Source organism: Thunnus maccoyii, chromosome 15 (genome assembly GCF_910596095.1).
Source record: "Thunnus maccoyii chromosome 15, fThuMac1.1, whole genome shotgun sequence".
In the NCBI taxonomy this organism is placed as follows: Eukaryota; Metazoa; Chordata; class Actinopteri; order Scombriformes; family Scombridae; genus Thunnus; species Thunnus maccoyii.
Genome location: NC_056547.1, coordinates 7,862,384 through 7,882,648, shown reverse-complemented (window position 1 = coordinate 7,882,648; position 20,265 = coordinate 7,862,384). Strand labels below are relative to the sequence as shown.

At 43.1% G+C, this 20,265-nt stretch overlaps 1 protein-coding gene across 13 annotated transcripts in view; it reads left to right on the top strand.

Moving 5' to 3' along the window:
* macf1a (microtubule actin crosslinking factor 1a) overlaps nt 1–18,658 on the top strand; it is a 236,795-nt gene extending 218,137 nt beyond the window's left edge. For 3 of the 13 annotated variants that reach the window (XM_042434977.1, XM_042434974.1, XM_042434979.1), the window contains exons 84-106: nt 284–481; nt 924–1,052; nt 1,708–1,890; nt 2,110–2,265; nt 2,485–2,691; nt 2,850–2,969; nt 3,086–3,255; nt 3,360–3,519; nt 3,622–3,816; nt 3,954–4,226; nt 4,415–4,603; nt 4,787–4,898; nt 5,212–5,378; nt 5,573–5,735; nt 5,839–5,993; nt 6,158–6,232; nt 8,060–8,077; nt 8,896–9,013; nt 10,288–10,350; nt 12,831–13,048; nt 14,210–14,332; nt 15,610–15,712; nt 15,874–18,657. In XM_042434977.1, the coding sequence (XP_042290911.1) occupies nt 284–481; nt 924–1,052; nt 1,708–1,890; nt 2,110–2,265; nt 2,485–2,691; nt 2,850–2,969; nt 3,086–3,255; nt 3,360–3,519; nt 3,622–3,816; nt 3,954–4,226; nt 4,415–4,603; nt 4,787–4,898; nt 5,212–5,378; nt 5,573–5,735; nt 5,839–5,993; nt 6,158–6,232; nt 8,060–8,077; nt 8,896–9,013; nt 10,288–10,350; nt 12,831–13,048; nt 14,210–14,332; nt 15,610–15,712; nt 15,874–16,121 (3,543 nt within the window). In that variant the 3' untranslated portion in view covers nt 16,122–18,657. Of the gene's footprint in view, nt 1–283; nt 482–923; nt 1,053–1,707; nt 1,891–2,109; nt 2,266–2,484; nt 2,692–2,849; nt 2,970–3,085; nt 3,256–3,359; nt 3,520–3,621; nt 3,817–3,953; nt 4,227–4,414; nt 4,604–4,786; nt 4,899–5,211; nt 5,379–5,572; nt 5,736–5,838; nt 5,994–6,157; nt 6,233–8,059; nt 8,078–8,895; nt 9,014–10,287; nt 10,351–12,830; nt 13,049–14,209; nt 14,333–15,609; nt 15,713–15,873 lie in introns of all 13 variants that reach the window. The other 10 variants (XM_042434970.1, XM_042434969.1, XM_042434981.1 and 7 more) reach the window with 7 other exon arrangements.
* The last annotated feature ends 1,607 nt before the right edge of the window (nt 18,659–20,265 follow it).

The following is a 20,265-nucleotide window of genomic DNA, read 5'->3' as shown; positions in this document are numbered from 1 at the left end:
CTTAAAAAGACTTTGACTCTTAAACTGAATTTTCAGTCACATTGTTGGCCGTTGCTCCTTTCTTTGTCCTTATGAAACCCGGCCCTGTCCTGTAACTCTCATGTGGTTTCTCTTGTTCTTTATGGAGAGCCACACACAATAAAAGTTGGCTTTTTTTGTTATTTCAACATTTTGAGCCACATTTTTAGCTTCTGTATAGCTGCGCCTTTGCCTGTACTACTTGTTGCGTCTCAACATTCAAATCCAATCCTATTTTATTTCTCTCTCCTCCTTAATGTCTCAGGTTTTGCGTAACGATGTGCTATCCCATCATGCCACGGTGGAGACTGTGAACGGTGCTGGCGCTGAGCTTCTGGAGTCGTCTCCCGGTGACGAGGCCAGCCACCTGAGGGACCAGCTGGATCAGCTCAACCAGAGCTGGCAGAGCCTGCTGCTGAAGACCCAGGAGAGGCAGAAATTACTGGAGGCCGCCCTGCACCAGGTGCTGTGACGAAGCTCACACTGAGCTAGAAAGAGACATTTCTGCTCAGTGATGTACTGTTCACTCAGCCCTTGATTCAAAATAACAACTCAGCCCTTATTATAGGGAAGAAAGGAACCATTCAGTGTATTTTATACTGATAGTTTTGTTCCTGGATGTAAATCTTGTGCAGTTTCAGTAGTTTTATACTGTATTACAGTAGATATATTGTTGTTATGGGAATTATAATGGCCATAGTCGCAGTGATTGTGCTAATACTTGTATAATATCAGTACAGTTGTATTATGAGTATTAGTAGAATTAAAAACAACAGTAGTAGGAGAAATAATAGCAGTAGCATAAACAGCAGCTATAGTGGTAATATTTTCATTATATCATAAACTGTGGCTAAGATAATTAGCTCATGCCTACTCCTCCCCCTCCCTCACCTGTTTCTGTGTAGGCGGAGGGTTTCCATGGCGAGTTGGAGGAGTTCCTCCAGTGGCTGAGGAGGACGGAGAGCCAGCTGTCTGCTGCCAAACCGACAGGCGGTCTCCCCGAAACGGCCAGGGAGCAGTTACAGCAACATATGGTAATCACATTACACCTTTATACCCCACAGTATATCATGCACAATAGTGGCACACACATAAATGCTTGTGATGATAGAATTTATAGATGCAGATATTCCACGTCATTAAAGTGTTTTCAGTGTTGCTGCACTTCTGCTTCTTTTGGGATTCAACTACCAAGAAGCAAACTGTTGTGAAACTCCTCTGAATATAACGAATGTTAGGTACAAGGAGAGAAACATTAACACAGCTGCAAGTTTTGGATTGCCAAACTGTATTATTTAGTAAATAAGTGCTATAATGTTCAAATTACAAGGTGTTAGTTTGTTTATTGCTGTTAGAGGCACCCTATCACAATTCACAAACAAACCTGTGTAAAGCTGTTTACTGTAAATATCTGAACCAGTGTTTTTAAAGTCTTTTTTTAAATAAGCCTGCAACAGGTATTTTTGCAATGTCATAAACAAATTTTACGAGCACAGAACAATTTTAACCAGCAATGTTTTGAGCAGATGTGCAGAATATTAGCTTACACACACTCATTTGTTTGACATTTGGTATATAGTGATTATGAAACTTTAATAGCCTCCATTGTTCTAAACCGACCAGCGAAACACACCTACGCTCACCTTTAAGCCAAAGTGTCAGTTTCACCTTTGTCTTGTCTGTGTCCAGGAGCTTCAAGCCCAGCTGACTCAGCGAAGCGACCAGTACAACCGGCTGCTGGATCAAGGAGAGTCCATGCTGCTGGCTCGCGGAGGTGAGGAAGCAGGACCAGGTACCACCCAGACCCAGCAGAACCTGGCCATGCTGCAGAACAAGTGGGCCAGCCTCAACACCAAGATGGACGACCGCAGGGTAAGCATATGGACGCTTTAATCTGTTTAATTCTTAACATGTATCATCTTTCATCATCAATATTATGTCTGTGTAGTGATGATTTGCACGTTATAGTCTGATATACTCAACCACATCATGGATACATGCTGTATTTATAATGTTTAAAGGTCACTGGTGATCTTTCAGTGTTTTACTGCAGGTTTGTTATTTACTTTGAACCCTGTTTGACCTTCTCAGGCAAAGCTGGACGAAGCCGTTTCCTTGGCGACGGGTTTCCAGACCTCACTGCAGGACACCATCAACTGGCTGACTCAGGCTGAACAGACCCTGAACATGGCCCAACCCCCCAGCCTCATGCTGGACACCGTCCTCTTCCAGATTGATGAGCACAAGGTAGATATGAACATATTCCAGTCATGAGAAACATTGTTGAGGTGTCTAGTTACTCTGAACTGGCTATTGCATTATGCTAACATTTGACTTGTCTTTTTTTTTGCTAATTTTTATATCAGCTAAAAGGGTTACAGTACAGCACCTATCATTAGATTGTAATTTCTCACCATCGTTACATTTTCTTTAACTTGTTCTGCTCTCTTGTCTGTGCCTGTCCAGGTATTTGTGAATGAGGTGAACACCCACAGAGAGCAGGTCCTGGCTCTGGAGAAGGCCGGCTCTCAGCTTCGCTTTGCCAGCCTGAAGCAGGATGTGGTTCTCATTAAGAACCTGCTGCTCAGCGTCCAGGCCCGCTGGGACAAGCTGGTCCAGAGGTCACTGGACCGCGGCCGACACCTCGACGAGGCACGCAAACGGGCCAAACAGGTACGGAGCAGAGAGTTATACCTCAGAGTGAAAGCCTTGTAAACTAACCGAAATTTAACACATTTAAGAGACCATTTCCTGCCATAATTATTATACATGAAATTGACATTGGCTTTTCTCTAGAGAGTGCTTTAAAATATTCATAACTCTTTCTTTAGTTCCACGAAGCCTGGAGGAAGCTGACAGACTGGCTGGAAGAAGCCGAGAAAAGACTGGACTCAGAGCTGGAGATCTCCAACGAGCCAGACAAGATCAAAGTACAACTGGCCAAACACAAGGTACTGGAAGCAATTATTATATTGTACACAATTTGTTGATGGATTTCAGATTTCCTCTTTTGCTATGTTCCTTTCTACAAATCTCTTTTATTCTATCTCCCTTTTTCCTCATCCAGGAGTTTCAGAAAGCTTTGGGATCAAAGCAGCCAGTTTATGACACAACAGTGAGGTCTGGGAGAGCCATGAGGGACAAGGCCCAGCTGCCAGCAGACACCCAGAAACTGGACCACCTGGTGGGAGAGGTCCGTGACAAGTGGGACACCGTCTGTGGCAAGAGCGTGGAGAGGTAAAGAGAACGAAGGAAGGAGAAGGAAACTGGATAGTCTGACTATTAATCACATATGTGAATTGTCATAAAAAATAAAATATGATTTTCTCTCTTCCCTTCAGACAACACAAGCTGGAGGAGGCTCTGCTGTTCTCAGGCCAGTTTGCAGAGGCTCTCCAGGCGCTGGTGGACTGGTTATACCGGGTGGAGCCTCAACTAGCTGAAGACCAGCCCGTCCATGGAGATCTTGATCTTGTATCCAACCTCATGGACTCGCATAAGGTCTGTACACTATGCTAAACACAGCTGATTAAAGATGTATGAGACGTTCATAACTAACCATGATAAGCCTCAATAACTCCATCTAATGTCTAAAACCTCCAGGCTTTCCAGAAAGAGCTGGGCAAGAGAACCAGCAGCGTTCAGGCTCTGAAGCGTTCTGCTCGGGAACTGATGGAGACCGGCCGCGATGACACAGCGTGGGTCAAAGTTCAGGTTCAGGAGCTCAGCAACCGCTGGGATACGGTGTGCGCCCTGTCAGTCACCAAGCAGACCCGCCTCCAACAGGCCCTCAAACAGGTCAGAGAAGAAGCTCTGTCAAAGTTTCTGAGCAGAAGAATTGATTGTTTTTTATCCTGTAAAGTCACAAAGAAACGGCTCAGCGTTTTCTTTCCTTCCACATTAAATCTTCTTTCTAACTTCCTTCTTTTCGTCAGGCGGAGGAATTCCGTACAGCGGTCCAGATGCTTTTGGAGTGGCTGTCGGAGGCGGAGCAGACCCTTCGTTTCCGCGGCGTACTTCCCGAGGAGGCAGAGACTCTGCAGGCGCTGCTGCACACACATCGTGACTTCATGGGAACGGTGGAGGAGAAGAGAACTGATGTCAACAAGGCTGCTGGCCAGGGAGAGGCCATCCTGACTCTCTGCCACCCCGACTCCATCACCACCATTAAACACTGGATCACCATCATCAGGGCACGCTTCGAAGAGGTGAGGAAGGGAGTGTTACAATATCCAAGTTCAAAGTCTTTGCTTTAGGATTTGCGATGGTTAAATAAAGGTTAATATTTTCAGGCCACTAAACTTGACTCTGCTTCGTAATCCTCAGAGGATGTAATTTAGATAATATGAGGAACATGACACAGCAGTTTATTTTAATTACTACCTTCACTCTGCAGGTGTTGACATGGGCGAAACAGCACGAGCAGCGGCTGGAGACGGCTCTGACCGAGGTGCTCAACAACGCCAACCTTTTGGAAGAGCTGTTGTCATGGCTACAGTGGGCTGAGACCACACTGGTCCAGAGAGACACCGAGCCCCTCCCTCAGGACATCCCACAACTCAAAACACTCATCACAGAACACCAGGTTGGTTTTCCGTCGTCCTCTCTGACTCATCAGTTTGTTTGCGGGCAACCAAACATAGAATTTGGTATTTTAATACTTCCCTAGATGGAAGAAAACCCCCTTAAACCTGACTGTGTCTGTATTTTCCATTAACACGTGCTGTCCAACTTTGCTTACTCACTCAAAGCGTTTGTTGTTCTTAAGATGTTTATGGAAGAGATGACGAGGAAGCAGCCGGACGTTGACAAAGTGACAAAGACTTACAAAAGAAAACCAGCTGAACCTCCCAGCAGCCTGGCTGAGAGGAGAGGAGCTCGTAAGTTACCTCACACTTTCCTTTTTTTTCTACATTTATATTTTTATGGGGCATTTCTAAGCTTTTCTTATAGAGACAGTAGACAGGAGACGAGAGGGGGAGAAATACGGGGGGGTGACATGCAATAAAAGGTCCACTGCTGGAATGAAACCGCAGACATTGCAGTTATGTGGTTAACCAGTAGGCTACTGGGACGCACCCTCACGCTTACCTTCTGTGCACAAATATCTCCTACTCTGTGACGACAGCATAAGTGCTATGTGGTAGAAATGTACAGATTTTAACCAGAGAGGACTCTCTGTATGCTCTGCAGGAAAACAACAACAGCAGCAACAACAACAGCAGCAGCAGCAGGCGGCCATGCAGCTTTCAGGGGGAAACCCGCGACTCAACCAGCTCTGTGCCAGGTGGCAACAAGTGTGGCTGCTGGCTCTCGACCGCCAACGCAAGCTCAACGACGGTCTGGACAGGCTGGAAGAGGTAACTTTCACACTGGTACATTTTAAATAGAATAGCATGCCAATCTATTAAAAGTTAAATCCCAGTACAGACAGCAGAATAATCAGTCAAAGCTCTGAACTGCCAAATACCTTGATACAAACAATCAAACAAACACTCTCTCAGCCTCTGGAATATGCTGTTTTATGTGACTGCAACACTTTATCCATTTTCAGCTCAAAGAGTTTGCCAACTTTGACTTCGACGTGTGGAGGAAGAAGTACATGCGCTGGATGAACCATAAAAAGTCTCGTGTCATGGACTTCTTCAGACGCATCGACAAGGATCAAGATGGAAAGATCACGCGGCAGGAGTTCATCGACGGCATCCTGGCCTCAAGTACGTAATGTTTTAGCAATTACAAAGACTTTTTCACATAAACTAGAATTAAGGCATAAAGTAGACGATATACTGTCTGAATTCCTGTTGCGTTTCCGTGCAGAGTTCCCCACCAGTAAGCTGGAGATGACAGCGGTCGCAGACATCTTTGACAGAGATGGAGACGGTTACATCGACTACTACGAGTTTGTTGCCGCTCTGCATCCCAACAAAGACGCCTACAGACCCACCACTGACGCTGATAAGATAGAGGACGAGGTGAGGGATAGCGGGGGAAAGTTGAATTGCTCACACAAACAAGCAAAGATGAAATTATGAAGATGCATATGGTGCTATTATGTCGGGGCCTTGATATTGTATCAATGATTAGTAGTTGTGAATGCAATGATGCGTTCACTGACATCTTGTCTGTCGTTGATCAGGTGACTCGGCAGGTCGCTCAGTGTAAATGTGCCAAGAGGTTCCAGGTGGAGCAGATAGGAGAGAACAAATATCGGGTAAGTTCATTTCAGCCTTCGGGTCAGTTTAACACAGACATCATTTATAGACTGTTATGTATTCTTAATCTGTAAGAGTTGATGTTTATTTTAATGAACTGATTTGTGATTGTTAACAGATCTGGGTCAAAGAGGTTTTGCAAATGATTGCTGCTACTGACACTTAGGTCAATGTGTTCTAAACTTCACTGTCACCTCCAACAATACAATAAGATACAGTTGAGGCACCTTGTTGCTAAAACAATTGTGAATTAAATAAATCTTAGACACACATCTAAACTCCAACAAGCTGATACTTCACACAGAGAAAAGAAACGAGCAGTATGTGTGTGATTGCTAAGAATTAACTTGCAAATGCTGTTTGACCCACTTCTGAATAATTGACATTTTATTCTTAACTGGCTGTGTCTTCACTTGTCCATCAGGCACCAATTAACAACTTACAACATAACTTGACAGCATTTCTCTCTTGTGTGTCTCACATCATCTCACATCATGTTCTCATGATGTATTCATAAACGTCTGTACCATTTAGATGTTATATGTCACCATAACATTGATTTTAACGTGTTTATAACATCTCACAGCACTCCAGGATTGTCAGCTTCTTTGTCATCACCAACGTATTAATATGACCATGTAAATGTGACGGCATAAATACACACTGGGCTTCTGGATGGGAATAGTAATCTGATTTACTAGCACTGATGTTAGGTGGCGTCCAAACCAAACAGGTTTAACGTTTTATTCAAAAAAACTTTACCATTGAAGTAACCTGTAACACCAAATGAAAGAGAAGTAATTTGATCTGTTCTTCACTGGTATGAACACGAGGAAGAGTAAATAATAGATTATTTATTATTATTCTGACTCACTAGTGAGTTTTGTTTACCGGCTTTGGTTCACTGGTAGTTTGGCAGCATAAACCTGAACAGAAATGCAACAGTCAACTTTTTCTTTTTTAGTTTGGGCCAAAGAATTAAGGTTCTGATATCAGTCAGGTGACAAAATTTAAGAATGACAAAGATATAAAAACACAATGTGTCAGACGTCTGTTTGAGAATATAAAATACTAGATTGTGTAGATGTTAAAGAACAAAAATTACCTAAAGCTACTGTATATTTGACTATTTCATGAGTCTAAATATTCTGACATTTTTTCATCTACAATCTAAGCTCGTAAGAGTTCAGATCTTCAGTTTATATGAATATAAAACTCTCCCTCCAGCAGTCTGTGTGTATCTACGTTACATTTTACAGGAGCAATAAAGCTTAACAGTTTTTTTTTAGCAGTTTCTACTGGATCAACCGTCACTACCACTGCTGTTTGTGTCCACTCCATCATTATCCGCTGGGTAATGATATCCAGTGTCTGGCTGCAGGACACTGGGGATACTAATATTACACCAGTTTGTTTTCGTCACGGTGTCTCTGTCTGTCTGCCTTGTGTTTGTCTTTTTTTTTTTTTTTTTTTTGCTCATGTTTGTATCTGACCTCACTTTTCGTCTCTCGCTGTCTCCATCACTATCTCACCAACACTAGCTGGCAGTTTGTTTGTTTTTTAAAGCATTTTTACATCACTGTCATAACAACCACACGCATTCATGTCCACTGGCGTCTTTTTGCTTACACGACTAATTTTGAGCTTAAATAACACAAAAACACAATGAAATATAAGTTTTTTTTTTTACAAGATCTTGTACACAAATAAAGTGTCTCCATTCATACATTAGAAAACATCAGTTGTCAGTACATGTTGTTTCACTCTTGCTCTGTTTCTTTCTCCTTTTGTGTTTCTCTGCTCCGTGTCTGCCGGATTTATTGTAGTTCTTCCTCGGAAACCAGGTAAAGTGACTGCCGCTGCTGCGATCGGATGTGTGAAATCTGCTTCCTAGTTCACTGCCAACGGAGAGCCCGTCATTCCCCGCTTTCACACACTTACCAAAAAAAAGTATTTTGTTGAAATATTCAACACTGAATGAGGATTTTAAAAAAAACTGAAAAGAAGGCGGCGGTGCTCCGCTGTGGCTTTGCAACGTGTAAGCAGGTTTCACCATCCACTTGTGTTCCTGCTGTGATATGTTGGGTGTTGAGAGTGACAAATTGCACAATGTGAAGCAGGCGACATTGACATGGCTGAAGTGGTGATTAGTGGTTAGGTGATATATACTGTGCTTTGGACTGAAGCTGGGAAAGAAATCAAGCTGCTTGGAGAGAAATTCAGAAAAAATTCCTTCTGCGCTGGTGTTGCTTTGGAGTTCTGCTTTGCTGGGCGGCTCAAACAACTGAGATTTCTGAAAACTTTTTAAATAAAAATGGAAGTGATTTTCTCTAAATCTTGATGCTGAAATGTAGTGGGCTGGGTGAACTGGGCTGAGAATCAGCGGACTGACTCTCTGTAGTTCTGTTAGTGCATGGTTTTCTGTCGTTGCATGGAGTAGAAGAGATCGTGTGTTTAGATTGGGTAGATGACGCTGCTTGGTGTGATGGCTTAAAACGCAATCAATGTATCTACTTTATATTTTACTCACTGATTTTCTCTTCCTCTGTCTGATTCCTTCATTCTCTTTTCTCTCTCCTCTGTTCACTTATCTCTTTTCTCCTCATTTCTCTTTGTCCTTTTCCTCCCTCTTCTCCTTTTTTTTTTCCCAATATCTCCCCAGTTCGGAGACTCTCAGCAGCTGCGTTTGGTGAGAATTTTGCGCAGCACGGTGATGGTGAGAGTCGGAGGCGGTTGGATGGCTCTGGATGAGTTCCTGGTCAAAAATGATCCGTGCAGAGGTGAGTGATCGGATCTCTTTCTCTCTCTCTCTCAAACACAAGTACAGATTCACAAACACACACACACACACACACACAAAATCACACCTTCTGTCTCCTCGTCTCTCTTTCTTTCACATGAATTTATTAGAGCCCGACCGATACCTTCATCTTTTTCTCTTTTTTTTGTACAAATAAGGGATATTTGAGCCTCAAAAATCAGATAAAGATGTATTGGCCAATCTTAAATAAGGATCCCTTGAGTTTGTTTATAAGTTACTAAGAGGGACGTTTTACGAGTGAAAAATAGAATAAACACTAGAAATAATAACAGTAAATTGTAAACACTAAAGGTTGTGTGTGATGGAGACAGGCCTGTATTACAGAATAAACATTAAATGTCACCAATGTGTTAGTTTATCCTTCATGTAACTGTACTCTGATCACTGCAAATATTCCTTTGGCCTTCAAATTCATACACACAGATACCAATAAATCTACAATAAGCTAAAAGTTGATGCTGTGCACCAGAAGCTGCTGGTTGATGCCACATTACCACAACATCCGGGGTTGGATTCCAGCAGCAGAACTTTGTCCGTATCATCAGTAAAGTTTTTCAGCTATTCATGTATGTTAGGAGTCAACTGGCTCGCCCTGAGAAGGACTCTAATACTCTACAGGCCCAAAAATGAGCAGCTTTCATTGGAATGAATGAGGCGCCATCTTTAATCTCTTGATAATATCAGTCGGGCTCTAATGCTTATGCAAACACACCCTCTTTACAAAAGCAAACGCACCTCCGAAGGTGCCTCCTGCACCGAGCATCAACGACTGACGACACACAGATCAACGAAGGACACTGAAGAATAAACACAGCAGCAAAACCAACCGAGTTTGTCCAGTTGTTTGTCAGCAGGTGAAGCAGGAAAATGCTGCACCGTCTCACCTCTCTCAGCGTTACCTTCCAGTGACGTCCACAGTCGGTGTCTTTTGTTTGCGCTCTCCGGAGCGGTATTTCTCTCTCCCATCTCTCTTCCCCCCGAACCTCTCTGTTCCCTCCGAGCTCGTCCTCTTGTCGATCCTGAAGGGTCTCATCATCTTCTTGTCTTTCGATTCCTCGACTTGTCACATGTTTTATTTCTGTATAATATTCACAGTCTCTTGGGTCTCTGTCCTGTCTTATAATTTTTCATTCTCTTTTAAATAAAACAGTAGTATTGCATGGTGCATGGTCCTCAGTTCTCTCCCTCTCCCTTCTCCTCTTTCTCTCTCCCTCTCTTTTTCTCTTTCCCCAGTGCAACATCCAGGACTTAAGATTCTCCGCTCCGATTCGAGTAGCTCCATCTCATCTCGTATAGGTTGGGTTTCTCCTCTATCTCTTATGCTTTCTCTCTCTCCTAATAGCCTGTCATCTGTTTCTCCTGGACTCTCTTCTTCTATTGATTTCTTCTCTTTCCTCCTCTGCCTCTCTGTTGCTATTTTTCTCTCCCGTTATCTTCATCTTTCCCCTCCACTTCTTCTCTTCTTCTCTGGTTTGGTGCGTTGGTTTGGCCTTGTTGCTGTGCCTTGCTGACTGTGATCACCTGACTAACGTTATGTCTCCCCACTGTTCTGCTCTTCCTCTCTCCTGACCTCCCTCCCCCTCCCCCTGGCTGTCGCCGCTCACGCAAGCTCTGAAAACCTGACCTGTTCACATGTTTCAGGGGTCACTAACACTCGTCCGGACCCCCCCCTGCTCAGCTGTGTGTGTGTGTGTCTTCGAGTGTGTCAACAGTTGTGTTATTAAAGGACTAATTTTTGATATATTTGTTTAAGCAGTCTGAACAGACTGTGTGTGTTTTTTTTTGGGTGTGTCTATGAAGATATATCTTGTGTGTGTTTCTCTTTATATGTGTGTGTGAGACTCCTTTCATTCCTCCATGAGCATGCAGTTATTTCACATTGTCTCTTGTGTCTCTTAGTGACAGTCACTCCTGGCTATTTCTGCTGCCGAGGTATCTACACTTCCTCTCTGTCTCTCACTCCATTCCTCCATCTCTTTTCACGCCCCCATTTTCATCCAGCTGTCTGTCTCCATCTCCATCTTAAACCACAGCTGTCCTCTTGTGTGTCTATATACGTGTGTGTACTGTTTATAACTGTGGTCAGGTCTGTGTGTATAGGCATTGATGTCAGTCTCGTCTGTGTGTCACACGTTTGCGTCATGCTTTCCTCACTCACAAAACAAAAGCAGGACTTGGCCAAACCCTGGTCTTAAGATTTTATTTCATTCTATTTTTTAAGGACTTTTTTAAAAAAATTATGAATTCATGATGTCCAAATTTTACAAGGTGAGTTTATTTAATAAAAAAAAAAAAAAAAACAGATGGAGATGCTCAGCAGAAACTAAAAAAAGGAGAAAATGTGCATGGCTTTGAAAAATGTCGTTATGTTTTCACGTCACAATGAACACGGCCAACAGATGTATCTTCTTTTTTTCGTTAGTTCTCTTGTTTGAGCGCAAATAGAAAGAATTAGTGTCTAAGACCTGGGCGTGGCCAGCCTGGGTTTCTAATAACGCTGGCTTCCAACGCGGCTCCTTTTTAAATGTGATGGCTGGTTGGTGGGAGACACAATTACAGGGTGCACCTGGCTGGCTGGCATTGAGGGGCGACGTAATTGCAGGGTGCACCCGTTTAATTGACTGGCCTTGCTGTTGGGTTGCTAGGGACGATGGCCGTGAGGCTAGGAGTTGCATTGCTGCTACAACTAGCTGTAGCCCTCCTCTCCTCCCTCTTTATCTTTTTAAAAAAAATATTTTTTACACTCCCATGTTTCATTCTTTTTTCATTCTATTTCTCTTCCATTTCTCTTTTCTCTTTCTTCTCTCATTTTTTTTTTGTATATTTTTGTTCTCTTCCGAGCCATTCTGTTATCCTCAGTTTCTTCTCTTCTCTCTTTGTGGCTGGCTTCTCCAGGCTTGTTGTTGTCTGCTGGGGCTGCTGCACTACTTTTTGTCAGAGAATGCTGCTGAGTGTCTTTTGAAGAAGGGAGAAACCCTGAATCTCTGGGCTCTCTCCCGCTAAGCATAAACCAGGCATGACCCCCACTTATACTGTATATATACACACATTCTGTGTATACACAGCAGAGCTGAGATGCTCCTTCGCAGCAAGAAGTGAAAATGAATTCAAACGGGAGGGCTTGTTGAAAAAAAAACGAGAGAAGAGAGGCTGTGCTTTAGCTCCCACCACCCTCAGATGTTCTCAAGCAAATACGCAATGAAAGTGTGTGTGGCACTCAGTTAAGTGTCATTTTTCACAAAACTGGAGACACTTGTCGCTGCTTAAAGACATAATTTTGTCATCGCACATCTCTCAGCTGTGAAACTCTCTCCAGAGCAGAAAATGTTTTCTCTGGCCAGAAACAAGAAAAATATACAAAGGAGGTTGGTTGATGAATTTGTCTGCGGCGATGACAGTGTGTCTCCAAAAAGTTGCTGACTTTCGTTGCGTATCAAATAAATTTATTTCCTCCTACCTTTTGCACTCAGTCCAAACGCACTCACTCACCTCTCCCCTTAAAAACGACTCAACCAAAGTGCACTTATGACTTCCTGGACCCCCAAAACCCCAACCCCAACCCTCTCCCCCTCCCCTCCCCCTCCAAACATCCCGCTCTGCTCACGCGCCTCAAATGAAACAAGCACGGACTCTGATGTCTGCAGCCAAGGAAGCACTGACTCTCTCCCTCACTGTGCTCGCTCCCTCTGCCGCCCCCTGCTGGAGGAAAACTATGAGCCAACACAAACAAACAAACTCATTTTTTTTTTCCTCCTCCTTTCTGTCCCTCTATCCAGCTCGTGGTCGCACCAACCTGGAGCTGAGGGAGAAGTTCATCCTTCCCGAAGGAGCGTCTCAGGGTCTGGCCGCCTTCCGCTCCCGGGGCCGACGATCCAAGCCGGGTTCCCGCAACGCCTCGCCCACCCGCTCCTCCTCCTCAGCCTCACACAGCGGCGCCTCTCTCCCCTCTGTCCCTTCCACCCCTGCCACGCCTACAGCCTCAGCATCATCCAGGGTAAGAGCTGACATCAGTCTGATTAAAACTAATAAAGTCCACTCATTACACTGTATTAATGACAGAGGAGAATCAGTATTTATATTATCTATATTCCAGCTTTAGTTTTAAATTGGCCATGAATTTAATAGCAGGTATGTTCACACTGAGACACAATATGGTTTACTGTAACACTGACAGAAAACAAAATTGTGCTGATGACATAAATACTCAAAGAAGAATTAAAGATCTCTTGAACATTTTCCCATCAATTTATCAAAAGCATCATTCTGACGCATTAATGGGAAACACAGAGACATAAAACTCAAACTTGTAGTATTGTTTGGTCTGTACTAAATCATAATGTAGATAAAAGTTATAATTTATACAGTATCCCACGCTACGGCAAACATTTTGTAAGCTCAATAGAGATAAGATGGCGTTAACTCTGTCACGATTAAACAGGACTTCAGTTTCAGAGCGTACATACATGTGCAGCCGCTCTAACCTGAACAGTCACACACACTCGGACACACTCATCTGCTGTATGTTTGAGTTAGTAAAGTAAAATGGAAGCAACGTCAAGAAACCGACCACTTTGAGTCAGACGTCATGATGTTAGTGATGTTTTTCATTTGTCAGCACTGTTTGTCATCTGATGATTGTGTAAAAGCATTACTGTCAGTGTTAAGTATGTGTGTGCGTGTGTGTGTGACAGATATTGATGACTCAGTGTGTGTTTGTGTGTTTTATGGGTTTATGTTCTGCATCAGTCGGTTGCTCATCCTCCTGTTGCTGTAGTTGTTGTTGTTGTTGTTGTCAAAAATCACTTCATCCTTAACTGTGAGATTTTTATTTGTTGTTCTTGTTTTTTCTTCCATCTTTTTTTCCCCCTTCGTTCCTGTCATTCAACTCCTGCTAACCTGGCTTCAAAAATATCCTTTCTGCATTGTTGGGTTCTCTGTTTATAAAAATAAAAAAAATAAAAAAAACCATCCACTCTCACACAAAAATACACTGCGCTGCACTTCCTCGCTATCCAATCGCTCCCTCCATAACTCCCTCCCTCCTTTATTTGCTTCTCTCCCTTGCTGCTTTGCTCTCCTCCTCCTCCTCCTCCTCCTCCTCCTTCCTCCGCCCTTCCTTCCTTCCTTCCTCGCTCCCTTCCCTTCCTCCCTTCAGTCCTCCCATACTCACTCGCGTGACTATGCCAAGCCCTGGCTGGCACACAGTAAAACTCCAACGCCAACCAAGTGCCACTGCTGCCCAGATCTCGGTCACAGCCACACCACTCCTGGGCACGAGGTAACACACTCACCCCTACCACCCACCTCCCCTGTCCCACCCAAACCCCACCCCCACTGAACGCGCTAATGCACTAACGCACACTCCCGGGTGCTGACATACCACCATGTAGAAAGTTATGTTTCTTCCTGCTTTCATGTTAAACCTTGAAACTTCAGTTTCAGTGGTTTTCATGTTTGAATGTTAGCTGAAAAATGACATCATCTCCTGAGGGAAAGTTTTCTACTTGAACTGTTTAATTTGAGAATAAACAGGATATGGTCAAGCAAAGAAACATGGTTGTTATTTGACAAAGACAACATATTATAAACAGCATATGACTGAAATTATTGATACTTATAAGAAAGCTTTGAATGGATACGAAAGTTAAATGTGAGAAAATCTGAAAAGCTGTTAGAGCTGGAGTGTGGAACTAACGTCCATTACCGAACGAGTTCACACAACGCTGATCACCGCCAGGTAAATCTCTATATTTCGCAGGATACCGTAGTTTTTAAATCTGGTGTCTGTGGTGACTTTGCTATGCTGGCACACTAGTAGTGATGTGTTTTACATCAACTAACAGTGACTGGTTTGCGACTGTAGACCAGAGCAGGGACCAGCTCAGGGGACTGAAGCGATGACGTCGACAGTGTTTGTGTAATTACTCTCACTGCCAGAAGGGGGAGACAAAAGGTTTAAAGTACAGATCGCATCAAGTTTGACCTGCGAAAGATTTGACTTTTCAGATTTCAGTTTTTCAGATTTCGTAGCCCAGTCTCACCATTTGTTCAGTGTAGTAAAATAGTAGTAAACTAATATGTTTGGGTTTAGATCAGAGCAATATGATAATATTATATTATTAATATGTTATTTATATCACCCTGGGCTTTAGTAAATTGTTACAAGCATTTTTTACTATTTTATTGAACAAACAATTAATTGAGAAAAACATCGGCGAATTAATTGATATTGAAACTAAACATTAGTTGCAGCCCTTTTTCAGTGCTTTACATCCTGTAGTTTGTTATAAATTAAACTATTCTAACATTTTTTAGTTTGTAGATGTGTCTTTTACGATGTCTTTGTTTGTATAATATTCATTTGTTGTTGAATATTTGTTTGTAGCTCTGTTTTTTGTCCATTGTCCATCTGTTGTGATGTGCTGTATGTTGTTGAGGAATAATATGATCCTGTAGTGTTACTAGCAGTGTGGATCTAACATGATGCTCCTCAGTAACATTAGCTCAGCTCCGGTGCGGGTTTCCTCAGCTGACGTTTCCTGTGTGCTCCTGCAGGGGGCGGCGTCAGGGTCCAAACTGAAGAGGCCGACCTTCCACTCGAGCAGAGGCTCGCTGACCGGAGAGAACGGAGGAACGACGCACAGCGGCAAACGAACCGGTGAGACGGCGGTTACGCTTGTATTGTAGACACATTTTATGTTCTTCAACGAAATCAGTCTTGTAGGAATTAAATGAAAAATCGTATAAACAACTCTTTAAAAACTAGAACATATTGTGACTTACTACTCTCCTCCTCCGTCCCTCCCGTCTTCCCGCCAGATCCGAAGCGAGGTGCGTCTACAGCCAGCGGTCCGACCAGCAGAGCTGGCAGCCGGGCGGGAAGCAGAGCCAGCAGTCGCCGCGGCAGCGATGCTTCAGACGCATCAGAGCTCCAGGACGCTCGCTCCGTCTGCTCTGACACTTCGGACACCCCGAGGCGACCCGGCAGCGGGGCCAAACCCTCCAAGATCCCCACCATCTCCAAGAAGGCCCCCAGCCCAAAGACCCCGGGGTCTGCGAAGAAATAAAAAACCAGCCAGTCAGAGAGAATGAGACCACAGAGAGACTGGAGCAGAACCGTTACTCCTCCGTTTCACAGAGGATGTTCTGCTATCGTCGGTCGTCTCGGATGTACCAGCTCTCCGATCTCAACATCCATCCATAGGGCTTGTGTAGAATTTGTGCACTATGATTGATATTTAACAGGGGAAAGGAGGAGATGGATAAGATAAGTGAATCTCCTTCTCACTCTTTCCTCTTTTTGTCATGAACGGACTGAAAACAAGAGGAGAATGATTCTGAGTCTGTGGGGTCGAAAACCGACTTTTCCCCTTTAAGAAGTGACCTCAGTTTGCCTTCCAGTCTCCTGCTTCTTCTTTCAAACGTTCCCCCTTCAGCGTGGAACCAAACACCAACCGACTTGACGTGATGCTGCCTTATTTTGTGTTACACACTTCTGTCCCGATCACAGACGGAGCAACAGAGAAAGACTTTAAACTGTTTTTTTACCACATTGACACACAAACACACACACATTTTAACAAAGAGGCGGGGTAAGGAGTGGGATCCACCACCACCACCACCACGACTACAAAAACAAAAAAAGCTCAAATGGCATTCAGGAAAAAAAAAAAAAAAAAAAAAAGAATTGTGGGTTATTATTTTGGCTTGTGGGCCAGATGCCTCAACGATGAGTTAAAAAAGAAAATATGCAACGACTGCCATGTCGCTTCCCCATGGGCTGGTTGGCGAGAAAAAGAGTCACCTCAGCAGATCTCTGGAGGCAAAGACACCACATGTGGAGAGCTCAGGAGGCGGGAAACGCTGCCCCATACACACACACACACACACACACACACAGAGACACACAAACACACAAACACCGGCTGAACTCAGACTCAGAGGATCGGTGGTGGTGACGGTGGCGGTCGTGGTGCTGCTGCAGCTGAGGGCAAACACTCACACAATCAAACACCGCAAAGCAGACTCCTCCCGACCGCTGGAACGTTAAGATCAGCCCTGTGTGTGCATTTCAGCAAAGGGCGGTGTGGTTTTGTCACATGCCGGCGTAACAATCCCGACACACACAAAAAAAAAAAAATCACAAACTGGCAATAGAAAGGACTATTTTTATGGTGACACACTTAACTAACAGCACATTACTGACAATATACAACATGTGTAACCTAACCCGATGTTAATGACCGTGTTCACAGAGTTCGACAACCAGCATGCACTAATTGTCTCTTCCTCTGCAGTTCCACCTTAACGTCTACGGCTGCAGTTGCCCTTAGCAACCCAGCGGCACACACACACACACACACACACCCTCACACGCACACAAGGTGGTGTGTTATCGTGTGTCTTTTTTGTCACATGTTACAAGGAAATTATAGAGGTCATTGACTTGAGTCACTGTATGCAAAATTTTAATTTGCGAATGTCTTTTTTTTTTTTTTTCTCGTTGTTTTCTGGTTTAATTTATAATCCAGTTGTACTTTTGTTAACTAGCTTGAGAGAAAAATCTATTTATTTTTCAGTTTCATGTCATATCACCATTCGCAGAGAGTGATTTAGTATTATGGTTAAAGAATTTGTGATTTTTTTTGTACCAAGGAAATGTCTGCTCCACTCTTTTGACATTATTTGTGTGTAAAGTGTGTTTCTACTTCATTGTAACATTACATTATTCACTAGGTCGCTGATTCTCGTGGCAGCCTTGTTTTTTCGTTCTCTTTTTTGCTAATGACTACATTTCCCAGACCATGACCAAAGGGGTTTGCCCTTTATATGTAGAGAGAACTACAAATATGAATGACAGGGTACCTGGGCAGAGTGGACCAATGAGAGCAGATTTCCTCCTTCATGTCCCTCCCCAGTGTCTCTTCTTCTAGGCTTTTTTTCAAATGCCCCGTCGTCGGCGGGGCGGAGTTGTCTCTGTGTTATCTCAGTGTAAGAGATGAAGTTTATGAAAACCTAGTGAAATTACAGTAAGAAAGAAGACATCATAAGGTGATTTTTATTTATTTATTGTCTCTCTGAGGGGGGGGGGGGCGGGGGAGGGGAAGGGGAGGGGGGGATTCGGGGTGCAGGAGACGAGTCCACCACCTTTTTGATGCTGTGCTACTCTCTGTGTGATGATGAGAACATGGAGGGAGGGAGGGGTGTTACTAGGAGTCAATTGTGTAAAAGTAAAACAAAAAACTAAAATTATAAACATTTTTTTGTTCTGTTTTTGTATTAAAAATATGCTTGCAGTAATACTGTCTCTTGCCATTGATTTGTTTGCTGCTGTGACTGTGTGTGAACGTATGTGTGCTGTATGTAGAAGATGGATATATCAGAGCTGAGAGTCAAATCATCATTGTTTTGATGCAAAAGTGTCACAATTCACTGAATATTTGTTGTGTTTTTTTGTCTTCTATGATAGTAAATTGAATATCTTGCATGTTTTGGACTGTTCGTCAGACTAAACATGCAACATGAAGACATCAGCGTGGCCTCTAGGAACTTTTGAAAGCCACTTTTCTGCAATTTTCTGCAATTTTATAGACTTAAAAATGATTCATTGATAAAATAATGGTCATATCAGAAGAGAATGTGAGTTAATGGACACATTCTGTACAACAGATTTTTATTTCTGCATTTACATACTGCTATCATAAAAGTTTTTGTAGCGGTTATTTTGCCATTTTTGTCATTTGTATTTTTCATTGATAGAATATTTTTTATTTTGTGTGTGATCTGCAACACAGTGCACACGTCACATTTCTTAAAAATGTGCACATACTCCAGATATAACTGTTAGAGTGTGTGAGTGTAGTTTTTTACTGTTTATCCCACATTTTTCATTTATATATATATATATGTATATTTATCATTGAATGACATGTTTTATGTGGGAGTGATAACTGTGTTTGTTTTTTTGGTATATGTTGGTGTGCATACATCATGCCTACATAACTTCTATTCATTTTTTTCGGTGCATACTTATACATGATCCAGTTTTTCTTTTTTATGATTTAAAATAGTTTTGTTGTCATTTTAGTGTATTTTATTAGTTTTAAACATGCAGTATGCACATAAAAAGTCTCTCATATGATTTTTAAGTAGGGTGTGTGTACATGTGCGTGCATTTTTTTTTAATGTGACAAGTTAATTGGTAGGTTTTCTCTCTCTCTGTCTCTCTCTCTTATGTGTGCATGTACGTGCCTACATTCACTTTTGGCTGACAGCAGACCACAGACTCGGAGGCAGTGACAGGACGTTTCTAGGTAATTATCCTGTAAGAGATAAGGTCACATCCGATTGGATCTTCACAGAGGAAGCGGTGGCGGTTGCGGTTGAAAGTGTTAATATGAAATTTCAAATGTCTCCTTTCCCCCTCCTCTCTGTGAGTGTTTGTCATTTGTAAGCTCCCAATCACAGCCGTACTTTGTGTGTGTGTGTGTCTGTGTGAGACAGAGAAGGAGAACTTGAAAATAACTTTGTCCTGTTTATTTGGTGGTTCCACCGGAGATGATGAGGTCTGAGTCCACCCTCTGCAGCTGTGTGTACACACACTCCTCTCATTTTCTGTCCTCTCTCAATCCATCTACGCCCGTCCTCCCTGCAGTCCATCTGTCATCCTTCTCCCTGATGACAGTCCTTGCTCTGTTCCACCACTTCTGTCTCTCAGGAATGTCATTTTTCATTTATGCTGGGTTTATATGGTTTCGAGGGCACTCAGCTCCCTTTCATTCCCTCCTCTTTTTTTTTTTTTTGTCACGCTTGTTCACACTCCTTCGCTCACGCCCTGTCTCTTCTTTCACCTCCTCTCTCCATTATCTCTCCAGACAAAACCTCCTAAAGTTGCAGATGTGCAGAGAAAAGAAAAAAAAAAAAAAAAATGGGTAGAGCGTTAATTCCTGGCATTTGGGACTCGCCCTTTCGGCCAGGACAAAATGAACCGCGGTCATTTTGGTTTGGTCAGTGTTATTCATGCCTTTCAAAGTGACCACAAGTACCAGGCCGCTTTGAAGAAAAGAGTACACAAACACGGGCTGGCACAGGGCTGAACTTCACTACTATATTTGAGTCATTTCTTCCCTCTATCCCTTTGGTTTAAACACACACACACACACACACACACATGCGCCGAGTGTGTTTGCATTAGGCCTGCTTCAGGGCAGG